At 49.4% G+C, this 22,852-nt stretch overlaps 2 protein-coding genes across 2 annotated transcripts; one reads left to right on the top strand and one right to left on the bottom strand.

The window, feature by feature from the left end:
• The first annotated feature begins 1,256 nt into the window (after positions 1-1,256).
• On the top strand, positions 1,257-7,834 carry SMARCB1 (SWI/SNF related BAF chromatin remodeling complex subunit B1). Its single transcript, XM_083478787.1, has 10 exons — positions 1,257-1,610; positions 1,767-1,878; positions 2,803-2,832; positions 3,728-3,857; positions 4,544-4,681; positions 5,235-5,362; positions 6,121-6,287; positions 6,558-6,748; positions 7,001-7,132; positions 7,521-7,834. The coding sequence occupies exons 1-10, from the start codon at positions 1,518-1,520 to the stop codon at positions 7,558-7,560; spliced, it is 1,161 nt and encodes a 386-aa protein (XP_083334913.1). The 5' UTR covers positions 1,257-1,517; the 3' UTR covers positions 7,561-7,834.
• A 1,675-nt stretch (positions 7,835-9,509) lies between these two features.
• On the bottom strand, positions 9,510-16,951 carry LOC310693885 (derlin-3-like). The gene is made up of 7 exons (XM_083476280.1): positions 16,697-16,951; positions 16,217-16,282; positions 15,921-15,994; positions 14,366-14,459; positions 13,390-13,585; positions 11,456-11,546; positions 9,510-10,317 (listed from the first exon to the last, which is right to left on the bottom strand). The coding sequence occupies exons 1-7, from the start codon at positions 16,787-16,789 to the stop codon at positions 10,212-10,214; spliced, it is 720 nt and encodes a 239-aa protein (XP_083332406.1). The 5' UTR covers positions 16,790-16,951; the 3' UTR covers positions 9,510-10,211.
• Between the last annotated feature and the right edge of the window lie 5,901 nt (positions 16,952-22,852).

Below are 22,852 nucleotides of genomic sequence, written 5' to 3'. Positions count from 1 at the left end.
CCTCACTGATGAAGAGGTACAATATTGTGGTTGTAGTTCTCTTACACACAGAGAGAGAGAGAGCTCAGACACAAACAATATCTCCATCTGGTGGCAAGATGTATGGATTGTGCAGTTGGTTAACTGCAAATCGATATGGGTTTAGGTTTTGTTTTGTTTTTAGCTATCTTCAGCTTGAATAACTTGCATGTTCTTTCAGATCTGCATGGCCTCTCTTGGGAGGAAATGAAAGGTGCAACAGAAATAACTGGTCTTGGTTTTCAGGAGGGGTTGAAGACAACAGTTAAGAACAAAGGCTAGATATTTGTTGTTGTTAATGTGAGAATCTCATCCCATCCAGCCTGCCCACTTTGAAAGGGGAATCTCATTAGCTCACTGCCTCTTGCTGTATCTCCATTTCAGAGAGTGTGAATCAGGTACTTGAAATGTGAAATGACTTGGATTTCTCCCACCCTCCTAAACTGTTAGGACTGGCTAGTTTAAGGAGCAATACCAGGGTAGGATCCACCAGCAGCAGTTTTAGATGCAGCAGATCTCCAGGCTTGGCGGTTGATTCCCACACTCAGCCAGTTGAACTCCCCAACTGAAGATCATAGCTGTCAACCTTCCCTTTTTTTTGCAGGAAATTCCCTTATTGCAGTGCCATTTCCCGCTGCTTCCAGCTGCTATCCCAGATTGTTAGATATCCCATAGACTGTCCCCGGGACAGGTGAGGCTGCTGATCCCTTATTTTCGAGGCTGCTGATCCCTTATTTTCAAATCTGAAAGTTGACAGCCATGATGAAGATAGTGCAACTGCTCTCCCCAGGGATGTTTGCCTGGTGCCTTCACTATACACCTTTAGGCGCCAGGCAAAAACGTTCCTTTTCAACCAGGCCTTTGCCTGACTTGATCTACATCCTATACCATTTTTTAATATGCTGGCTCTTTTGGAGGGTTTTATTGGGTTGCTCGTTTCGTTTTGATTTTATGTATTTGATATTTTATGTGACCCGCCCTGAGACCTTCGGGTATAGGGCGGTATAGAAATTAAATAAATAAAATAAATACATAAATAACTCGCTCATCCCAGCTCAGACAGTCCGGGCTGCTGGGAGCACCTCCCGAGAGGTAGAGGCGCCCTCTAGAGGGCTTTTTGCGCGGCGCAGCCAAAGGCCTGCGGACAGGCTCCGCCCCTAGAGCTCAGCCAATCCCGCCCTCCAGGGGAGGGAAGGGGCGGGGTTTCCTTTTCATAACCTTCCCCCCCCCCGCCAGGGTGGGAGGAGGAAAGAAAGAAAGGAAAACCCACCCTTCCCCTCGCGCAGGCGCAGTGAGGAGCTGGAAGCGCAGCAGGGAGGAGGGAGGGGCATGGGGCGTGGCCTCCGCCGCCCTCCCGCCGCCGGCAAGGAGCCTGGCTGCCGTGGCCGCGCGTGCGCACTAGCTCTCCCAGTTAGGCCGCGGCCGCCTCCCGTCGCTTTTTCCCGGCCCGGCCTGCTTCATCCCTCCCGGCCTTGCCTCACGCCGCCGCCGCTGCCGAGATGATGATGATGGCGCTGAGCAAGACCTTCGGGCAGAAGCCCGTCAAGTTCCAGCTGGAGGAGGACGGCGAGTTCTTCATGATAGGCTCTGAGGTGAGGAGAGAGCGGGGCGCGGCGGTGGCGGCCGAGGGAGGCGGAGGGGCTGGAGCGTCGCCTCCCGCGCTGGTTGGGGGAGGCTGGGGGGGGGGTCCCAGTCGAGCGGGCGGCGGCGCCTGACGAGGCGGGTCCTGTGGCTGCGTCCCCTTGCAGGTGGGCAACTACCTGCGGATGTTCCGGGGCTCCCTGTACAAGCGCTACCCGTCGCTCTGGAGGCGCCTGGCCACGGTGGAGGAGCGCAAGAAGATCGTCGCCTCTTCCCACGGTGGGTGAGCAGGGCGGGCAGGACCCCACCCCACACCCAGGGCCGGATTTACCTATAAGCTAAACAAGCTGTAGTTTAGGGCCCCACTCTCTTGGGGGGCGGGGCCCCCAAAAAATTATGAGTCTTTGTGTTTCTAAAGGAACTTTTGTTACTGCCAAATGCCAATGTGTTTGCATTATTAAGTTTGCGAATAAATCATTTTAAGTTAGAGCGTCATAATTATTTCATTACTAATATACTTATTTAATTGTCCTTCAGTTCTTCAATTACTTTGATAAAATGCAGATTTTGTTGTGTGCATATGGCTTTAGATACCTATTAGGTCCACAAATTACCATATAGCAGATATTCAACACACAAAACAGTGACAATTTAGTGTTGACAAAGGACAGCTGGACATATAAAAGGCTTCATAATTATTTCACTATTAATATACTACTTTAATTGTATTTCAGTTCAACAATTACTTTGATAAAATACATATTTTGTTGTGTGCATATGGCTTTTGATACCTGTTAGGTCCATAAATTACCATATAGCAGATATTTAACACAAAAAAGGGACAGTTTGTTGTTGACAAAGGACAGCTGGACATATAAAGGGCCTTATTACCTTCAGTAGCTTAGGGCCTCATCAAACCTAAATCCGGCCCTGCCCACACACACCAACCCGCTGGTAGGAGGAAGGGAGGACCGCTTCCTGGCCAGCCCCTTTCCAGGACCCCCCCCCCCCTTGTTGGCTATGCAGCCTCAAGCAGCGGGAGGGGTTTTGTGGGGAGGGGGTTGCAGCCCTTCCAAGGAGGGGGAGGAGGTTGTGCTGTTGTCATCGTCTCCCATCCCTAACTCCCCACCCCACCAGCCAGCATTGCAAGGTCCCCGGCATCAGCATCTGCCCCTTTGACATTTTCTTCTCTCTTCCCCACAGAAAACCAACGGAGTCACAGTCCCAGAAGATGTAAGTCGAAACTTGGGGGTCTCTTCTTCTTACTGAGGCTCTGCTTTGCTTGCACCGAGTCTTCCTGCAGTGTCCAAAGGGCTACCTGATATATGCTGAATTTGCTTTGCCGCCTCTTTGATTTTAAGATTTTCTGGTCTTATCTGTGGAGCCCAGAGTAGGGGTCGGGGAGCCTCACGTTGCTTTTTGACAAGCAAGGATGTCTTCCCTGAAGAAGAGCATCTCCCTCTTCCTGCAGGGCCTTGGATTCCAGCACTGTGCCAAACGCTTGTTAGCATTTCTGGTAGCTCTTAGATATGCAGCTTTTTTCTTCTCGTGAGTGTAGAGGCGGCAACCAGCGATCTTGCCATGGGTTTAGCAATCTAGTACACAAGCCGAGTGGGGAGAGGGATGCACCTGCCACTCTACTGGTGCTAAATCCTCGCTCAGCTCAGAATAGGAAAGGGATAAATCCTGCCCACCTTTACATCCCCTCAGTATAGAATTTGGGCCGGTTCTGGTTTCTTTGAATCAGCCCTGGATATATAGGATATCCTTCCAAGAGTGTGTCTGGAGTTTGTCTCAGGAACTGGACAGCATAGGTCTCTTAAAAGATTTTTGAAGGGCAGGGATGTGCTATACTCTGCCTAACCTGAAAGTGACTTGTGTTCTTCCAAGTGTTTGCAAAGGGAGAGTTTTTGCTCCGTTTTGTGAAAACTGCTTGTCAAAAACGCAGGAGAAAGGGGGCCAGGGAAGCTCACTTTATTCTATGGGCAGTCTGGCCCATGCGGACTATTGAAGGGACCATGAAATGGGTGACTGCATCTTTTAGCGTGGGGGGGGGGAATCTCCTCCCCTGGCAGATGATACCCCTCATGATCCACACCACTTTCTCTTCCTCCCTCTCCTCTTTTAGATCACGGTTATACCACACTGGCCACAAGTGTGACTCTCTTGAAAGCCTCTGAAGTAGAAGAGATCCTGGATGGAAATGATGAGAAATACAAGGCAGTCTCCATCAGCACTGAGCCTCCCACCTACCTTAGGTAGTTACATATTTATATATTGCCTTCCCCCCAAAGGAGCTTGAGGTTATGTGCATGGTGCTGCTGCTCCCACATTTCATCCTCAAAACAACCCTGTAGGTTAGGCTAAGAGTTGGTGACTGGCCAAGATCACATAGTGAGCTTCATGGGCAGGTAGTGATTTGAACCAGGCTCTCCCCAGTCCTAGTCTGATGCTCTAAGCCAGTGTTTCCCAACCTTGGGCCTCCAGCTGTTTTTGAACTACAATTCCCATCATCCCTGACCACTGGTCTTGCTAGCTAGGGATGATGGGAGTTGTAGTCCAAAAACAGCTGGAGGCCCACGGTTGGGAAACACTGCTCTAAGCACTATACCACAGTGGCTCTCCTTTCTGGGAAAGGAAAAGCCAAACAAGGCAGAAAGAAACTGTGTGAAGAAAGACCCTCAGTTCCCTCAGGAGACTTGCAGCATAATGAAAACTTCTAAAAGTTACTCACTTTACCCAACAGCTCTTGATTTTCCTGTCAGTGGGATCCTGGGTTGTATTAGTAACACGTCTAGTCTTATGTTATTTGAGTCACTATATTTGCAGCATGTTGCAGATGAAGGTTCAGGGCATTGAGGTTTGTGTGCGTTCACTCTCACACACATACAAATGCTTAGGTTCTGAAGATTGTCCCCCATTCACCAGTGATCTCCTCTCCTAGAGAACAGAAGGCAAAAAGGAACAGTCAGTGGGTTCCGACCCTTCCCAACAGCTCCCACCACCTTGACGCTGTGCCATGCTCGACCACCATTAACAGAAATCGGATGGGCAGAGACAAGAAGAGAACCTTCCCCCTCTGGTAAGTTTGTTGCTGGCTCTTAGGAAGAAGTGAGGGAACATTGACACACAAGGTAATGCTGCTGAGTGTGTGGATAGAGGAAGCCGATGTGCAGGTCTGAGGGCTGGGGCTGTCATAGAGTGGATCCGCTGAAATGAGTGAACATAACTTCGGTCCATTCATTTCAGTGAGTCTACTCCCAAGTGGAACTTGGTTGAATACAACCCTGAGTTTCCCAGCATTGGTCCTTCTCTTCAGAATGGGGCTAATCATCAACTTCTAGCAGGGAAGCAGGATGTGGCTGCAATTCTTCCTTCATATACTCCCGTCCTTTAGTTGAACACTGGGGCAAGGCTTGATTTTGGGAGCTCAGATTTGTCTAGGAAGCCCTGCTCTCCTCCCAGGAAAAGTCCTCCCTATCCCTGACATGGCATGCACTTCAATTTCCTGGCTCTTCCAGTGAAAACAAGCTCTGGGCCTTGAAACTCTCATGCTTCTTTCCCCCCACCCACATGGAGGCACTGTTCCTTCCTACCCAAATGTCTATGTCCTGCCCCCCCCCTTTGTATTTTAGCTTTGATGACCACGACCCAGCCGTGATCCACGAGAACGCCTCCCAGCCAGAGGTGCTGGTTCCCATCCGCCTCGACATGGAAATTGACGGGCAGAAACTGAGAGACGCTTTTACATGGAACATGAATGGTGTGTAGGGGAGAAGAAGTGGACAATCCAATGTTATATAAAATGTGACCTTTTCTAATGCCTTATAGTTCAGCTGCTGCACTTCCAAAATATAGCAGAAACAAAATCCAGTGGTTGTAGAAGTTGCTGACGAGGCAGCAGTTCGAGAAGGAGTTTAATTTGGGGACTAGTTTTAGGGGTTGGGCAAATGCTGTGGACTGCATCCTGGTCAAATGTGCACTGCCAAGAACCCCCTGGACCTCCTTGACACCATTACAGGCTGCTTGTTCACCCGTCCCTGGTCTGGCACAGCAGAGATGAGCAAGGAAACAGCTGCAGGAAAGATGTTGTAACAGGCATCTAGTGGCTACTCTCTGGATGCTGGACTATGTAGGCCCCTTTGGCCTGATCCAGCAGCTCAGACAGTAGAGCATGAGACTTTTAATCTCAGGGTTGATTCCTGCACTGCAAGAGGTTTGACTAGATGACCCTCATGGTTCCTCACAATTCTACGATTCTTTGCTCTTGTACAGAGGAATAGGGGAATAGCTGCCACTGCCTAATTATTCATAGATTTGTCTGCTAAGCGAGTAGATGGGAGCAATGCGGAGCCTAGAAGAGGCAGAGAGCAGGGGGCAGAGGCAGATTCACTGAGGGGTATCTTAACAAGCTCCCTTTTGTAGGCTGCTTAAGATCCATCATTTTAGGGTGCAGTAAGTAAGCTGCTAGATATTAGACAAGCACCATGGCAACAGTCTGGATTTCTTTGCTTCCATCAGAAAAACTAATGACCCCGGAAATGTTTTCGGAGATTCTCTGCGATGATCTGGATTTGAATCCCCTGACCTTTGTCCCGGCAATCGCGTCAGCAATACGGCAGCAGATTGAATCTTACCCTACAGATAGTATTCTGGAGGACCAGTCTGATCAACGCGTCATTATTAAGGCAAGGAGACCTAGGCACAGTTGGTTCTGAAAGTGACTCTCTTGCTTGAGGCACACCACAATGGATTTCCCAGTGGTGTGCTGAGTTCAAGTTGTAAAGGAGGACCAGCGAGTGGGGCTATATGCAAACTCCTTAGCACTTACAAGAGAGGAAAACGAGGAAGCCATTTCCATTTTCCTCATTAGTCCACACCGAGGCAGGTTGGGGGCAAAGGGGTTGGCTTAAGGGCATTTGAAATATAGGATACTCAGTTGTGGCATTTGCATCTAGCTCAACATCCATGTGGGGAACATCTCCCTGGTAGACCAGTTTGAGTGGGACATGTCTGAAAAGGAGAACTCCCCAGAAAAGTTTGCCCTGAAGCTGTGCTCAGAACTTGGGCTGGGCGGCGAGTTCGTCACCACCATCGCTTACAGTATCCGGGGGCAGCTGAGCTGGCATCAGAAGACATACGCGTTCAGGTAAGGGGTGCAACTGGTGCTTCGGTAGGATTGCAAAATGGGAGGGAGGTAGCAAATTCTATATTGTTTGGATATCCTGACCGCAAGGCTCCAGCTTGGTGGTGTGTCCTCCATAGTCTACTGCCTGCTTGGCTTTGGGCGTGCTGCTGCTTCTTCGTGTGATGCCCCATGATGGACCTGGCTTCAAATTAAAGCACATGCCCAAGTTCTCCGGGCTTTGGGGCTGAGCTGTGTTTCTTCCCCCTCTTCCAGTGAGAACCCCCTGCCAACGGTGGAGATTGCCATTCGTAACACTGGGGATGCCGACCAATGGTGCCCTCTACTTGAAACCCTGACGGATGCAGAGATGGAGAAGAAAATTCGAGACCAAGACAGAAACACAAGGTGCGCCTTCCCCTGTGGATTGTGTAGTGCCCTTTTTGTCAAAGACATGAGCTGAGAAGGGGAAGGTTTTGTTTTGTTTTGTCTTTGTGACTTTGCAAGCATCTCTCGTTTACTATGCAAGCTGAACTCCAGACCTCACAAGAAGCACAGAGGGTCCCATTAGGTTACTCGGCCATTACAACTTCCCAGTGCAGCAAATGCCGCTGGTTGGTCGAAGTGGGACTTCTTGGAAACGTTTCCTCATAGATATCATGGGGCGGCGTTGAAGTTGGGGGGGGGGTGTTTTCACACCCACCTGCAGTTGCTCCGGTCTAAGCTAAAACAATCCCCCACATCTGCTGCTGCTGTTGCCATCGCTGTTCATAACAATTTGTTTTCTTCCTTGCAGGCGGATGAGACGTTTGGCTAACACAGCTCCAGCTTGGTAACCCTCCTGAAGTGGACAAGAGGATTCAGCCTCCAGGCTGTGTCCATGAGGAGCCAAGCATAGGGCAAGCATTTGTTATGCTTTCTATGCCCACCTGGGGACTGGCGGTACTTGCATTGGCTGGCCCAGCAGACCAGAGGGATGGTGACCTCTCCACCTCGTGGGTACCTGTCAAACAAGGGGTCCAATAAAGACCTGTGGCAGCTGTCTGAGCCCTTCTCTCCCCCCTCCCCCAAAAACCTTAGGACAAGTTTTTAAATAAATGAATAATAATTTTTGTTTGTCAGGCCTTCTCTGATGTGCGTTCCCAGTTTTCTTTCCTGCCTTTGCCTTCCAAGTCTACACCACTGATGGGGCAGCCTTGGCTTCCCAGATGTTGATGAACTACAGCTTGCATCAGTCCTAACAAGCACAGTAAATGGGCCAAGCATGATCGGAGTTGCAGTTCAACCACATCTGGAGCCCCAAAGGTTCTCTCCTCCTAGTCCAGATTAGCACTGGTGATTTTTTGTTTTTTATTAATATTATTTCACACAGCAGCGGCTTTTTTCTTTTTCTGCAGCCCATCCTTCTGTACGAAGATGAGGGGTGCTGTTAGAGAGGGATGTAGTTTCTTGAAAAGGTACAGCGGTAGCTAGCAGCTTGTGGCATCTTTCACAAAGGAAGAGTCGGTTAGCAAATCTGCTTAGCTTTGTTTTAGTGCTTGATGTTAAAGCAGAAAGGTTAGGGTTGTTTTTAAGTCTTAAAATGTGTCTGTACAGGAGTCAATCTGCTCTACATGCTCTTAGCAGAATGAGCCCAGTGCAGTTTCTGAATATGTCTTAAAGGCAACAACAAGAACAGCCTGTGTTGGGACTGTTGCCTGTTATGTGTTAACAAAGCACTTGAATCTGGCATGGGGTGGAGGCTGCCTTCTCCCTCCCCAATCCCATTGCACACTACAGCAGAATACTGCCAGGGCAGGTCATGCTTATTGCCAGAACTTTGAAGTGGCATTGTGGGTCTCCAGTGCATGCAGCTGTATGCAAGCCCAGCCAAGCAGCACCAACAGAAGCTGCAGCTGGAGAATCCACCAGGTTTAGGCAGGGATTGAATGAATTAACTAAGCAATTTGTCACAGGCAGTGCCTGCAGGCTGGTTGGTACTTTGTGCATTCTCCCCACCAAGGGCATCTTCTGTTTCCAACATCTGTCTCTTAAACATTAACAAGAGCCACAAGAGGACTGAGCCAGAGTGATGTGCCCAAGTCTAATGGTTGGATATTCAACAATTTGAATTGTTGGCTTCACAGAGAAACACAGGTACTTCTCTCCCCTCTGTAAGCTAATACTTTTTTGTACAGTTTTAAAGGCGCTGCTGTTTGTGTGCTACCTAAAAAAAACAACTATTTTCTAATGTGAGTTGGATGGTGTTACATAATAGAAATGACAGACCGCCTCCTGCTCCCTGGAAAGCAACTGTTGCATGAACACTTCATCCCTTTCCAGGACCAGCACATCCTGATATTCATACAACACTAAGGCTGTTGTCATGTTGCCAGTATCCCATCCCAGAATCTGCTTCTGTGAGGCAGCCCAGTGTTGACCCATGGCTTTGGCCTTTACCACTGGCTTGCCATGGGATGAAGCCAGGGAGTATTCAGAATGGCTTCTGGGTGAGCATCTGCATCTTTTTCCTTCTCTGATTCCTCTACGTGAGCTGCAGCTAGTTAGGGGAAGCCCAAAATGTGAGGAAGGCTCCCTTGGAGGCTGCAGAGCCCAGCCAAGGTCCATCAGTTTCAAGGCATGCCCTGGGTTTCTGAGGCTATAGGACCAGAACTTCAGGCAGCAGCTTTTATATTAAACCAAGTTTTATAAAACATGGTATCAGGCACATTAACTGCTGCCTGAGAATAATGTCAAGGCTCAGGACCCAGAAAGAAGCAAAAGATGTAGTCAAGAGACAAACAGATTTTGGATTCAGGTCTCACTTTAATTAGCCCCACTCACCCAGAGTTTCTTGAGGCATTGGCTTGTATATTTGCAGCCACAGCTGCAAAACAGGAGAGACTCCTGAGATCCAGAGCTGTAACTTTAAAGGACACAGTGGCTATGAACTCTATTGTGCTTCCCACATTTATTATTTTTACAGAGGTTGAAATAAATTGGCAAAACAGAGAAGTAGGTGAGGGAATGCTGGAGAGGCAGGTGGTCAGGGCCGCAGACATGACATGGAATTAGTACTGGCTGCACAAGAACTGCCCAGTGAGGCCTGAGAATGCTGAAACATGCTAGGCCAAATTCTGGGTGAGATCCAGAGTTGAGGCAGGGGGGCAGTTCCACCAACAGCCTATCTTCTCGGGCCCAGCAACAGGAGATTGGATTTTTTGGTTTAACATGGAAGTTGACTGAGTGCAAGGTTCAGCATCTGCCCAGTTGCCTTCTGCCTGTAGTTTGTCCAGTGCAAATTCATCTTCTAGTCCTTTACAGCATCTGGCACATAAACAGAATTGTCCCCCATCCTATCCACAACACTAGAGGACAGCTTAGCAGCAGAAGGGAATTGGAGTGGCAGGAGAATGCAACCCACCCAGCTGTGGAGCTGCTCAGGGGGCCATCCACACACCTGTCCATGCAGAACAGTCTTAGGCAGAAGGGACTTGCTGTGCCGTCACTATTGGGGTTCCTGTGGCAGGTTTTGGTCTGGAGCAGGCATAGGGTGGTCTTCCGGGAGAGGGTTGTAGTTGGGGTCCTCTTCGGGAGGGTCAAATACCAGCTTTCTGCGAAGGAAAACCCCAACCACAAAATGAGATCCATGCCACAAAGACAAAACACACACTTTCCTACACTGGAAGAGGAGCTCAAATGAGCTGCTCCTTCGCTTTTGCTTGTTTTTGTGGGAGGCTGTTACACAAAAACAGGTCCCTGTTCTGAGACACAACAGCACCGAAAAGCACATCAAGATCTCTAAACATGCTCTAAATCTAAGCAGGACCAGAAACATTTAACTTAACAAGATGGACCTATAAGGAAAGGAAGGGTCTGTGGCTGGCAACCTGCATTGTAGGAGCAGTTTGCCTTTCTTATAACACTAACACGGGGTGCGGGGAGCTTGCTGGGACCTGCTTAGCCTTGCCAAGTGTTGCATGGCACCAAGCGTACACTGGGGAACCAATGAAGCTCATTGGTGGTATTTGTCTCTGTTAATGTTTTGAGGTGTACACAACCAACATGTATGTGTAGTCCTTTTCCATTTCCTTTTATTTTTTTATAAAATATTTATTGAGATTATGCAGAAAATTACACATAAAGAGAAAACAAACAAAAACTAACAAACACAAGCTAACAAAAAGGTTAACAAGCAACCTGGAAAGAAGGGGGGGGGGGGAGAGAAAAAAAGAAAATGATCCAAAATACAAAAACCAGATAACTAAGAAATAGGAAAAAGAAGAAGGAAAAAATATTTTAAAAAAGAATAAATCCATTTTTCAGTATCTTTAAGCTCATTTGCTTATTTCCTTGACCTCCTCACACCTCCCCTTTTGTATTCCCGTTTTCAAAGTCTTTTCAGCAAATCCTTACCCTCTTTTATTTATCTTTACTCTGTATCTTAACCTATTATAACTATATATTTTCATCCTTATAACTATCTATATTTACCTATTCTTATTAACCTTATTACCAAAACCACTTCTTTTCAGTCCAACATCATTTTAACATTCATCTTTTCCATTTCCTTTTATCCCTGCTCTCTTCCTTCAAACACTGAAGATCCTCCCTCTCCCCGTTTTCTAATCAAGGCAGGAGAAAAGCGCCACATCTGCGTCCATCATAATACTGCCTCTTTGTGTGCTTCTATGGTTTGTGTGCTTCAACCTGCTTTGTAGGACTGCCTGATAAAGTTGGCCGTTTACTTACAGGAATCCTGGTGTTAGTAACAACTTTTTCCCTCCGGGTTGGTTGGGAAAGACATCCTCAAGGAAGTAATAGACGTGACCCACGGCTATTCCTGCAGGAGAAACAAAGGTCTGAGAAGCTACAATCTAGATCTCTCTTGCCAGTATAGCTAGAGGCAACGGCTTCACTTCCACAGCCCACCACCCAAATACATTTCCCCTGGTGCACTGCTGGTTTGTGACAATTTGCCACCAGAATCTTCTGCAGAATAGCAGCAGTTCAAAGAGGAGGCATGAGCCCTGTAAATTGAGACTCTTCTTAAACCCTGCAGGTTAAAGGTAAAGGGAGCCCTGAACATTATGTCCAGTCGTGACCGACTCTGGGGTTGCGGCGCTCATCTCACTCTATAGGCCGAGGGAGCTGGCGTTTGTCCGCAGACAGCTTCCAGGTCATGTGGCCAGCATGACTAAGCCGCTTCTGGTGAACCAGCGCAGTGCACGGAAACAACATGTACCTTGCTGCCGGAGCGGTACCTATTTATCTACTTGCACTTTGACGTGCTTTTGAACTGCTAGGTGGGTCAGGAGCTGGGACCGAGCAACGGGAGCTCACCCTGTCGCGGGGATTCGAATCACTGACCTTCTGATCGGCAAGTCCTAGGCTCTGTGGTTAACCCACAGCGCCACCCGCGTCCCATAACCCAGCAGGTACAGACACTGATTTCAATAAGGTAAAAACACCTGCATTTGACAACTGTTTGGGATAGGACGACGCTCTTAGGGTCATTGACCCAGCAGTGTAGCCTCTGGCCAATAGGAAACAGAATCTCTAACTCTCTGCTTCCACCTTCTCAGGATGACTGCATCTGTTGGGTCACTAGTGTGTGCTGTCAGAGCTGGGGGAGAAACCTGCTTTCAAAAGCAGGAGAACCAGGGGACTTTACTATGTGCTATCACTACACAAACCCATCCTCCTTTTTCTCCCTACCCCCTCAAGCCAGCCACCTCCATCCAGTCTTGGGACTCTTCTCCACAGCAGCACATCTCCCAGACCAGGCATGGCCAAACTTGGCCATCTAGCCATTTGGGGACTACAACTCCCATCATCCCTAGCTAACAGGTCCAGTTGTCAGGGATGATGGGAACTGTAGTCCCAAAACAGCTGGAGGGCCAAGTTTGGCCATGCCTGTCCTAGACTGTCCCCATGAACTGCACTGTCTTGCCTGTATATCCCCTTTTTCTAACTGCTTCCCAAACCAGGTGCTGATCCTGTGGATACAACCATAGCTAGCTGCAAGCCTTGGAGAAGCCGCCTCCAGGCACTGACTGAGTGTTTTGCCTCATCAACACCCACACATAACACTCCTAAAACATAACATCTTGAAACACTACACCAGCATTATCAGCATGTTACCTTTCATAGCATCTGAATAGTCCTCAAGGCAGCAAAGCAACTATCTGCAAGGGAGCTGCAGAGGCAGCACAGCCCTCACCTGGCAAAGCCTTTGTGAGAAGTGGCATAGCATGGTTTGCCAGTGCGCGCGGCAAGGAAAGTATTGCACCCCAAACTGGTGTCTCCATGCAGCCTCTGCTGCTGCTGCTGCTGCCGCCGCTGCCAGACAGAGCTGTGGAGCAGCGGTGGGACATACATGTGCATCTCCCTGCTGCCGCCACCTGCCCGCCTCCCCCACCAGTGGGGGGACGCCCCCTGGCCAAGGGATGCAAAGGCCCGTCCTTTCCCACCTCCCGCTTGGTGTGCTGCTCAGGTGAGGCAGATGGGCAGGACAGGTTGCTCCTCCAGTTAAGGTGGCAGGTGCAGCAGTGCACCCCTTTAAAAAAGTGTGCATGGGCAATTACCCCGGTACCCCCAGCTCCATGCTATGCCACTGACTGTGAGAACCAGCTCCTCACAGATATACCAAGAAGCTCTGCAAGAAGAGGAAGCTCCCGCCTCACCTAAGAGGTCAATGATGATGGAATTGCCCAGCAGCAGTGAGAAGCCCATCAGGACCCAGGGCAGGAAAGGCGCCTGGAAGTTCAGCAGCCCAAAGAAGTTCATGCGGATATAGGGATTCCTCCGGCTCCACACATAAACCAGCATGATGGTGAAGGCCTGGCCCAGGAAGAAGAGGCTGGCAAAGAGTCCAAAAAGCTGAGAGCTACAGAGTCAAGGCAGGGGGTGGGGAGAAATTTCATTGGCTCAACAAAGGCTGAAAGTGTCCCCTAAAACAGCTTCCTATCATCATCATTATTATTATTTATTACCTGCCCTTCAGTTTAAGGTCCGAGGGAGGTCACAACAATTAAAAAATACAATGTTAAAACAAATTACCACCCTAACCTCTTGGCAGTGGAACTACCAGAAGCACTCCCTCTGCAGGTCTTAATGCCCGAGAGGGTATTGCAGATCTTGCAATCCTGCAGATACTTGGGGGGGGGGAGTCATTTTGAGTTCTAAACACTAATGAGAGCACCTTGGAATTGGGTCCAGAATAAGGCTGGACAGTATACTGATATATCATCCAAAACCAGTTTGAAGTCCATATTGTGGCAATCTGTTTCAAAAATGTTGACCTGGCAATATATCGTGAATCGTGCGTGTGTGCGCTATGCAAAAACCAGGATACAGGAAAAGCCATCAAGCCAGCTGATGCCTCTATACAGCTTCATCCTTATTCCAGACATTGTGATATATAGATATTTCGAGATGTTTAGCTGGTGATATATCAGGATGTTGAAAAACCAGGTATCGCCCAGCCCTAGAAGCCAACTGGCAACCAATGCAGCAATTTTAAAAACAGATTGTGTGAGTTCTAAAAGCCTTTCATGATCCTTCAGAATGGACAGGGTGGCAGCCCGTTTGCCATGGTCCCAGGTGAGAGCAAAACCAATCCAGAAGCAGAACAATGAGCAAATTAACAGGTAAGGATACTGTCATAAGAAACCCTCCAAAGAGGAACATGAAGATGAAGTCTGCAGTCCTTCCGCGGAAAGAGCCTTCTTCCAGCATCCTGCAGTATCTGTACCTGTGAGCAGGCAGCAATGGAGGGAGGTAGTAAAGGAAACTAACGGATGGATGGATTGCTAGGCAGAATGGCCCTAGGGCTAATGCAGACACAAGTCATTTCACCACAAAAACAGCCACTTGGGCCAAGGGTGGGCAGATCTGAACCAAACCACAGCCTTTTACCTTGAGGGCAGAAGGTTGCCCAACACATCTGCACCTTTGGCCCTGCTGCAGCACAGTGTGAACTCGGCTGGGGATTTGGCTTCAGAAGGACTGGAGATTCATTTGAAAACAATAGCAACTTGCATACCCTAACCCTGAGCAGCCCTTGGCTAGAGAGTAGCAGGACATACACGGAGCTCCTCCTTTTTGGGGTGCCCCAACTGCAAATTTCATAAGTATACATAGGAGTTTCCAATACTCTGGAGAAAGCATCTTGTTAACAGGCTTTCAGTCCTAAGAAGAGAGATTTTGTATGTTATGGTTGCTAGACATCATCCATTCATCTCAACAACGCCCTGCTCCAAAAGTATGAGAGGGGGGTACGGTCTGAATACCCCTATTACTGTGGCACAGATCAAATGCTCTCCATCTATTCCAGTTCCTGACTTGGGCCCAGGCTTCCTTCTAGCAAGCTGAGATTTGCCTTGTTTCCCATCTGAGCTGTGCAGCTAAGTGGGCTTCCTAGGCCTGGGAAGAAAATTCCCACCAAACTTAAGAGTTCTGAGTTTTACATCTTGGACCAATTTGATACTTTGCTCTACAGTTTAATGTGGTAGTTTGTGTGCTGCTACTTAACATGTGCAAAGGACGCGGGTGGCGCTGTGGGTTAAACCACAAAGCCTAGGACTTGCCGATCAGAAGGTCGGCGGTTCAAATCCCCGTGACGGGGTGAGCTCCTGTTGCTCGGTCCCTGCTCCTGCCAACCTAGCAGTTTGAAAGCACATCAAAGTGCAAGTAGATAAATAGGTACCGCTCCGGCGGGAAGGTAAACGGCATTTCCATGCGCTGCTCTGGTTCGCCAGAGGCAGCTTAGTCATGTTGGCCACATGCCCCAGAAGCTGTACGCCGGCTCCCTTGGCCAATAAAGCGAGATGAGCGCCGCAACCCCAGAGTCGGTCACGACTGGACCTAATGGTCAGGGGTCCCTTTACCTATTTAACATGTGCAGCCCGTGTCTCCCTCCTAGTCCATGAACTGGGGTATAGTCCTTGCTCACACGTTGTAGGTGAGCCACATGGTCAGAAACTGCTGTGAGAGCTACCGCTAAGAGACCATATGAATTTTGGCTCCTGTTACTTTTAGGATTCTGCTCTCCAACTGCTTTTTTTGTCTTAAGGGCTGTGTCGTTTACCCATGCAGACCTTCAGAGGCAGCAGAGGCAAAGGGCAGGTAATGCTGCTGTCAGGATAAGCCAAGAACACTTATTGAAAGGGGCAGAGAGAGAGCACAAAAATAAGTAGTCAGGGTCAAAGGATACAGGAATATCATGTTGAAGAAGAAGCTGAATCCCAGTGGCCCAAAAAACAGGAAGTTGGTGATGAGTCGCCAGATCTGCAAGAAAAGGAGAAAAGGAAAGAGCACCAGGTGGCCAAATACAGCACCAATTCCAGCACCAACCCCAGCCTGTTGCTTGCTTCCGCCATCACTTCCTGAGAACTCCCCTGTCCCCAGAAATAGGTCCTTTCTGAAGCGAGCATGGGACTGCCAAACAGCCACTGCAAACACATCCTGCCCTGAGGCTAGTAAGCAAACGGGGGCAGGGCCAGGCCTCACCTGGAACTTCCTGAAAATGAGATCCGGATTGAAATACAGCTGGAAAGGCGTGATGAACTCCAGTTGCTGCAAAATACAAAAAGGCAGGCAATGGGGTGAGCAGGGATCCTGGGCGCACGGCAAAGGCAGCGCCTGCCTGGCTCTGATGGGCTTTCCAGGTAGCCCTGCCTCGTCCGCCCTTCATCCCAGCTGGTTCCCAGGAAGAGGAGAGGCGTGCAATGCCGTCCTCGTGCAATCCCCACTCGGGGCAGCAGAGCCCAAGGGCTGCTGGCAAGAGAGGGAACGGAAACCGCCACCCCAGGCCCCAGGCAAGGGCGATGGGGCTGCTGCTGCTGCCTCCGCCGCCCCAGAGCCACCCTCGGGCCGGAAAGAAAATGCGCTCCATACAAGGCAGGCGGGCATCGCACCGGGCGGGCTGTTGCGGCTCTCCCTGTTGGATTTCCGCCTGCCTCCCTTTCTCTCCCCCTCCCTAGCGATTACCACGGCAGCGGTGGTGATAACGCAGGCGGTGGTGTAGGCGCGCGTCACGGCGGGGATGCCCAGGTACTCCGCGGCGAATCCTTGGTAGGCCATGGCGGGAGATCGAGGAGACCCGAGGCAAGAGCGGAAAGGGCTGCGCGCCCTTTAAGGTCGGGGCTCCCGGAGCGGCCAAGCCCCTTCGCTTGTCAAGCCGCTTATAGGGCGGGGAGAGGGCGCAGGGGCGTGGCCGAAAGAGAGCGCAGCCACTCAGGAGCACTCACAGGCGCACCAAGAGCTGGAGGGATGCCACTCTCTATGGGGCGGGGCAAGTAAGGAGGTGACGGGTTTGGAAGCCAATGGCATGGCGCGAGCTGTGTTGTTGTGTCGGGGAAAGAAAAAGCCACGTGGCCTTGGCCGGCAGACGGTCGGCCAATCAGCAAGGAGGCGTCTATTTGCTGGTCCCATCCGTTGCTATGGCTGCCTCTCTGTGGGGCTACGGAGACATAAAGGTTAGAGGCGTTTCATGGAACGGATAGGAGATTTCCGAGCCTAACTGCTAGATGGAGAAACTCTCGGAATTTCGCTGGAGGAATCGAATGCTGCGTGCGCACACAAGACATGCAAAGCGCGTGGCTTAGGTCCCAAAGAATTCTGGACTGGAAGAATCCGCGACCAGAAAGGACTTGCAAGAGGACTGGAGGAAATTTAAGGACTGTTTGAATAAATATTGTAATATAAAAAATTAGAAATTACTTGTGAGAAACAAATAGGCCTAGGATTAAACTAAGTTATAATTAAATAAATGGGATTTAGAATGTTAAGAAAAGTGAGTAAGATGGACTATAATTGTTTTAGTTTATTTATGATATTGGAAAGCTGTGACTTTTAATTACAAGGAAACTCAGAAGGGAGGGATTTGAGGAAGTCAATCAAGATGTTTAAAAGGTTGGATTTGTGAAGAATTAAGTTGTTATTGCTTATCTGTTTATTATTCCATTTTTCTTTTTTTTCTGTTTTCGTGTATCATTTTGCTTTGTGGTTTGTGTTATCATTGTGGAAAATCTAATAAAAATTTATTTTTTAAAAAAGAATTATGGGAACTATGGTTTGTACAGGGTGCTGGGAATTGTAGTTCTGTGAGGCTTAATCCACAGTTCCCAGGAGCTTTTTTTTTTTTGCGAGAAGCAGGGCTCGCTTCCGATGTAAGGTGTGCAGGCAGTCCTGCCCGCTTCTCATCCAACTCTGCCCGCCACTGGGCTGTGGCCCCCAGAGGGTTCACGGGGAGGCAATGCGGCCCTGCATCTGCTGCATCTGTCTGCTGGATCTTGCCCTCCTTCAAAGGGAAGGTAGCAGAGAGGGCCAAGAAGGGGCCGGCTGGTGGGCTTTCAACATGTGCCATGTCCGCAACCTCGGATTATTTGCTGCCGGGGGAGGCCAGACGGGCAGCCGCCGGCCAGGATGCTGGTCTGCTCACCCCTCATCCAGCAGCATCAGGCAGAGGCACAACCTCCGCCAGGGATGGGCTGCCTGGGCGGCCTATGTAAAGCCCAGGTAGGTGCCCCAGAGCTGTTGTGGGAGGAGAGCGCATCCTGCCTGCCAGAGGCACTAAGCAGTATCAAAAGAGGGAGGCAGTCCCGGTGGCTTTTCCCCAGCAACCGGGTCCTCCTTTCTTTCTTTTTTAAAAGTCAATCCACACATGATCAAACACATACCGTATACAAATTGTGCAAAATACGAGCTCAGCATAGCAAGGTTTGTCCAGAGAAAATCAATTTGCATAAATAATACAATATAGCACTACCACATCACCGATCAATTAAGAGCCACTAAATCTCTTTATAATAAGAGGGTAAGGATTTGCTGAATTTAATATCTGAACTGGAATACAAAATGGGAGGTGTGAGGAGGTCAAGAAACTAGTGAATGAAGTATAAGATATGAAAATATTAACCTATTTTCTGTTCTGCTTTCTGGTTTTTCTTTATTTTCTTCTTTTCCTTCCCTTCTTTTGCTAATTGTTTTTTACTGTGCATTTTTTATGTTTTGTTTTTGTATGTTTTTATTTTTGAAGTTCTTCTGTTTAAATTTTGAAATTTTTATTGTTTGTGAAACTTTAATAAACATTATATATATATATATATATATATATATATATATATATATATATATATAATGGCCCAGTCTTTCTGCATGGACAGCACTCAAAAATTCAGCCACTATTAAAGGAATTTGATCATTCCTGTCCAAGAGCAGGTCCTGAACAGTTGGTGGCATAGAATTGAGCCTGTTAAGTTGTAAGGCCTCTAATAATTGTCTTCTGGCATAAATGCCAAAATCACAAGAAAAGGAAATATACTCTAAAGTATCAGGTTCCTGTTTACTACATTTGCAGAGACGCTCTTGCTTCTGGGAGAGCTAAATACCTTCCTCTTACTATCATTGAGGGAAACATTAAATTGGCTAACATAAACAGCCTGCACAGTTCATGATTCTTCAGATTTGTCATGTTTCCCTTTTGAAAATCTCTACACAAAGGGAGATTTAAATAGAGAGGAGAACAAGTGCTGTGCTTTGCAACCTCAAGAGTGGAGAGAACACTTTTTCTGCTACTTTCTTCCAGCCTGACCCTAGCGGGCCTCAACTCTCGCACCAGGTGGCTCCCGAGAGCAGCCAAAGACTGAAGGCAGGTCCGTACCTTGCATCTCAAGCACATCCAAAGCGACAAACCCCCCCCCCAAAAAAAATACTGGGAACTGTAGTTTGCTGCTCACAGAACTATAGTTCCAACCCTACCGCTGAACAAACTTCAGTTCCCAGGATTCTTTGGGGGTGAAAGTCATGTGATGTACACTGTGGATCTGCCCTGAGACTGGCTGGAAGGGCACATGTGCCCAGGGCTGCGGAGGATTGGGTCCCCAAAAGGAAACGAGAAACAGGTTAGGCCAGCGGGACAGTCATAATAACCCCATAGGTTTAACTGGACTTAACCATCCGGGGTCCCTTTACCTTAAAGCACCCCTGACCATTAGGTCCAGTCGTGACCGACTCTGGGGTTGCGGCGCTCATCTCGCTTTACTGGCTGAGGGAGCCGGCGTATAGCTTCCGGGTCATGTGGCCAGCATGACTAAGCCGCTTCTGGCGAACCAGAGCAGCGCACGGAAATGCTGTTTACCTTCCCGCCGGAGCGGTACCTATTTATCTACTTGCACTTTGAGGTGCTTTCAAACTGCTAGATTGGCAGGAGCAGGGACCGAGCAACGGAAACTCACCCTGTCGCGGGGATTCGAACCGCTGACCTTCTGATCGGCAAGTCCTAGGCTCTGTGGTTTAACCCACAGTGCCACCCGCGTCCCATAGGGGGTCCTTTACCTTTAACATAATAACACCAAAACAGCCCTGGTGGATCAGGCATCCAGCATTCTGCTCTCCCGGTGGCCAACCAGATGCCCCAATACACAGGAGCCAACTCCTAGGGGGGGCCTTTGGGGCTTCAGCGCCCTCTCCCCATAAAATATTTGAGGGGGCTGCCCTCCCCCCCAAAGTTGATGGGCATGGCCATTCAGATAATGTGCATGCACCGCATCATGTGATCGATTATGTGGGGCAGGGCTTACCTGCCCCCCCCCCCCCCGCAGCCAATATTTTATTCAAGTTGGCACCCCTGCTCCAGTGGGAAACCCAAAGCAGGATTTTAACGCTCTCCCCTGCTGCGGTTTCCAGCAACTGATACAATGGTACCTCGGGTTACATACGCTTCAGGTTACATACACTTCAGGTTACAGACTCCGCTAACCCAGAAATATTACCTCAGGTTAAGAACTTTGTTTCAGGATGAGAACAGAAATTGTGCTCCAGCGGCGCAGCGGCAGCAGGAGGCCCTATTAGCTAAAGTGGTGCTTCAAGTTAAGAACAGTTTCAGGTTAAGAACGGGCCTCTGGAACGAATTAAGTACTTAACCTGAGGTACCACTGTATTCACTGATATTCACAAGCATTGAGGCTTCTGAATATGAAGACAGAACAGAGACCCCTGTGACTAGCATTAACCATCGACAGGCCGATTCCAGGATCCTTTTGCACGTCCATGAAATGGGATATAGGACCGCCCAGATCTCCCGCACAGCTGTCAACTTTTCCCTTTTCTTGCGAGGAATCCTATTCGGAATAAGGGAATTTACCTTGAAAAAAAGGAAAACGTTGACAGCTATGCCCCAGGGAGAAGGTGTTTGTGACAGAGTCCCAGGAACAGCACGTGCCAGTTTGATGGCTCATGCCCCAGTGGTGGAAAATCATTCCTGGCTCACCCAGCCCAGGAGTGTGAGTGTGTGTGTGTGTGTGTGTGTGTGTGATCTTTATGATGAGAGAGATGCTCATTCTCCAAGACTCAGGCCCGGCCCATCTGCTTCGGAGGGTGTCCTGCAAGCTGTCCTCACACAGACGCTGGCAGTGTCTGCTCCTCCTGGCCGGAGTGGATCAGACCTGTCTTTTACGCATTTAATGGTGTGCAACAGACAGCTCAGGAAGCAGGCGTGTAAAAATTCACAGCCTCGAAAGGTGCGAAGGTCAACAGGAGCGCGAGAAGTCATAGTGACTGGGAGGTTCTTGGTGTGCAATGATCAGTCCCCAAATGAGAAGGGATAAACAGAGAACTACGGAGCAAGCATTGTAAATGAGCCGCTTCTTCGCCTCCCGGGGTAATGGGTGACTAAATAGCTGCATTCCTGCCCCCAAAAGCCCAGGCCGACCCTGCAGGACTTTCCCTCTCTCAGCCCCAGTCGCCTCCTCCTCCTCGGCCGGCTGGACTTCTAGCAGGATGAAGGCGCTGCAGAAGATGGTACCGCTTTTGCGATCCACTGATTTCTTCCAGCGATTCCTGCAGGGGGAATCCGACAAGAGATAAGATTGGGGGGCGGGCCTTCGTGGCGCGGAAAGCAAATGGGTTGGTTGGCCGGCGAGAGGTTCGGGGGGTTTTCTGGGTCCAGGAACTCGGGGCGATCCAAACGTCAGATATGAGGATGCCCCGGAGCCGCTTGGAGTCAGGGAGGACCTGAGCCGGTTGCCGGCAGGAGGCCGAGCGGAGAAGTGTGCTCCCGCTTGGAGGTGCTCAGTAGCATTTGTTGTTGTTGTTGTTTAGTCGTGTCCGACTCTTCGTGACCCCCTGGACCAGAGCATGCCAGGCACTCCTGTCTTCCACTGCCTCCCGCAGTTTGGTCAAACTCATGCTGGTAGCTTTGAGAACACTATCCAGCCATCTCGTCCTCTGTCGTCCCCTTCTCCTTGTGCCCTCCATCTTTCCCAACATCAGGGTCTTTTCCAGGGAGTCTTCTCTTCTCATGAGGTGGCCAAAGTATTGGAGCCTCAGCTTCAGGATCTGTCCTTCCAGTGAGCTCTCAGGGCTGATTTCCTTAAGAATGGATCGGTTTGATCTTCTTGCAGTCCATGGGACTCTCAAGAGTCTCCTCCAGCACCATAATTCAAAAGCATCAATTCTTCGGCCATCAGCCTTCTTTATGGTCCAGCTCTCACTTCCATACATCACTCCTGGGAAAACCATAGCTTTATACGGACCTTTGTTGGCAAGGTGATGTCTCTACATAGAATATCAGGATTGTAGAGCTGGAACGGGCCACAAAGGTCATCCAGTTCAACCCCTTGCAATGCAGGAAACTTTTGCCCAACTGGGACTCGAACCCAAGACACTTGAGATGAAGAGCCTCATGCTGTACCCACTGAGCTATCCAGCTGTCAAATGTCACAGTACTGTAGTCGAGGTAGTTTGGCAGTCTTCCCCCCTCCCCCGCAAAAACCAGAGATCTGTGCAGCAATCAAAATGCAATTGTCTTGCTGCTCTATCTAGTATCTAGTATTGTCTACACTGGCCGGCAGCAGCACTAGCTCTCCACGGGAGATGCTGCCTACGGGGACCTTCCGCATGCAGAGCAAATGCTATGTAACTGAGCGTCGGCTGCTCTATTTAGGACACCCCCCCCCCCAAAAAAAAGCCAGAGCTGCCAAATGGGAGCTGTCGCACTTCGGGGGCTGGGCTGGCCTGGCTTCAGGAAAAGGCACCAGGAGAGCGATCCTCGGTCCGCAGAAGGACCGGGTGGCCGACCCGGCCCTCCCCACGCGGCCCCACGACCCTCCCGGTCGCCTCCAGCGAAAAAAGCACCCAAAGGAT

The sequence above is a fragment of the Podarcis liolepis genome (genome assembly GCF_965112155.1).
Source record: "Podarcis liolepis genome assembly, chromosome: 15".
Lineage (NCBI taxonomy): Eukaryota > Metazoa > Chordata > Lepidosauria > Squamata > Lacertidae > Podarcis > Podarcis liolepis.
This window is presented reverse-complemented; position numbering and strand designations above follow the sequence as displayed.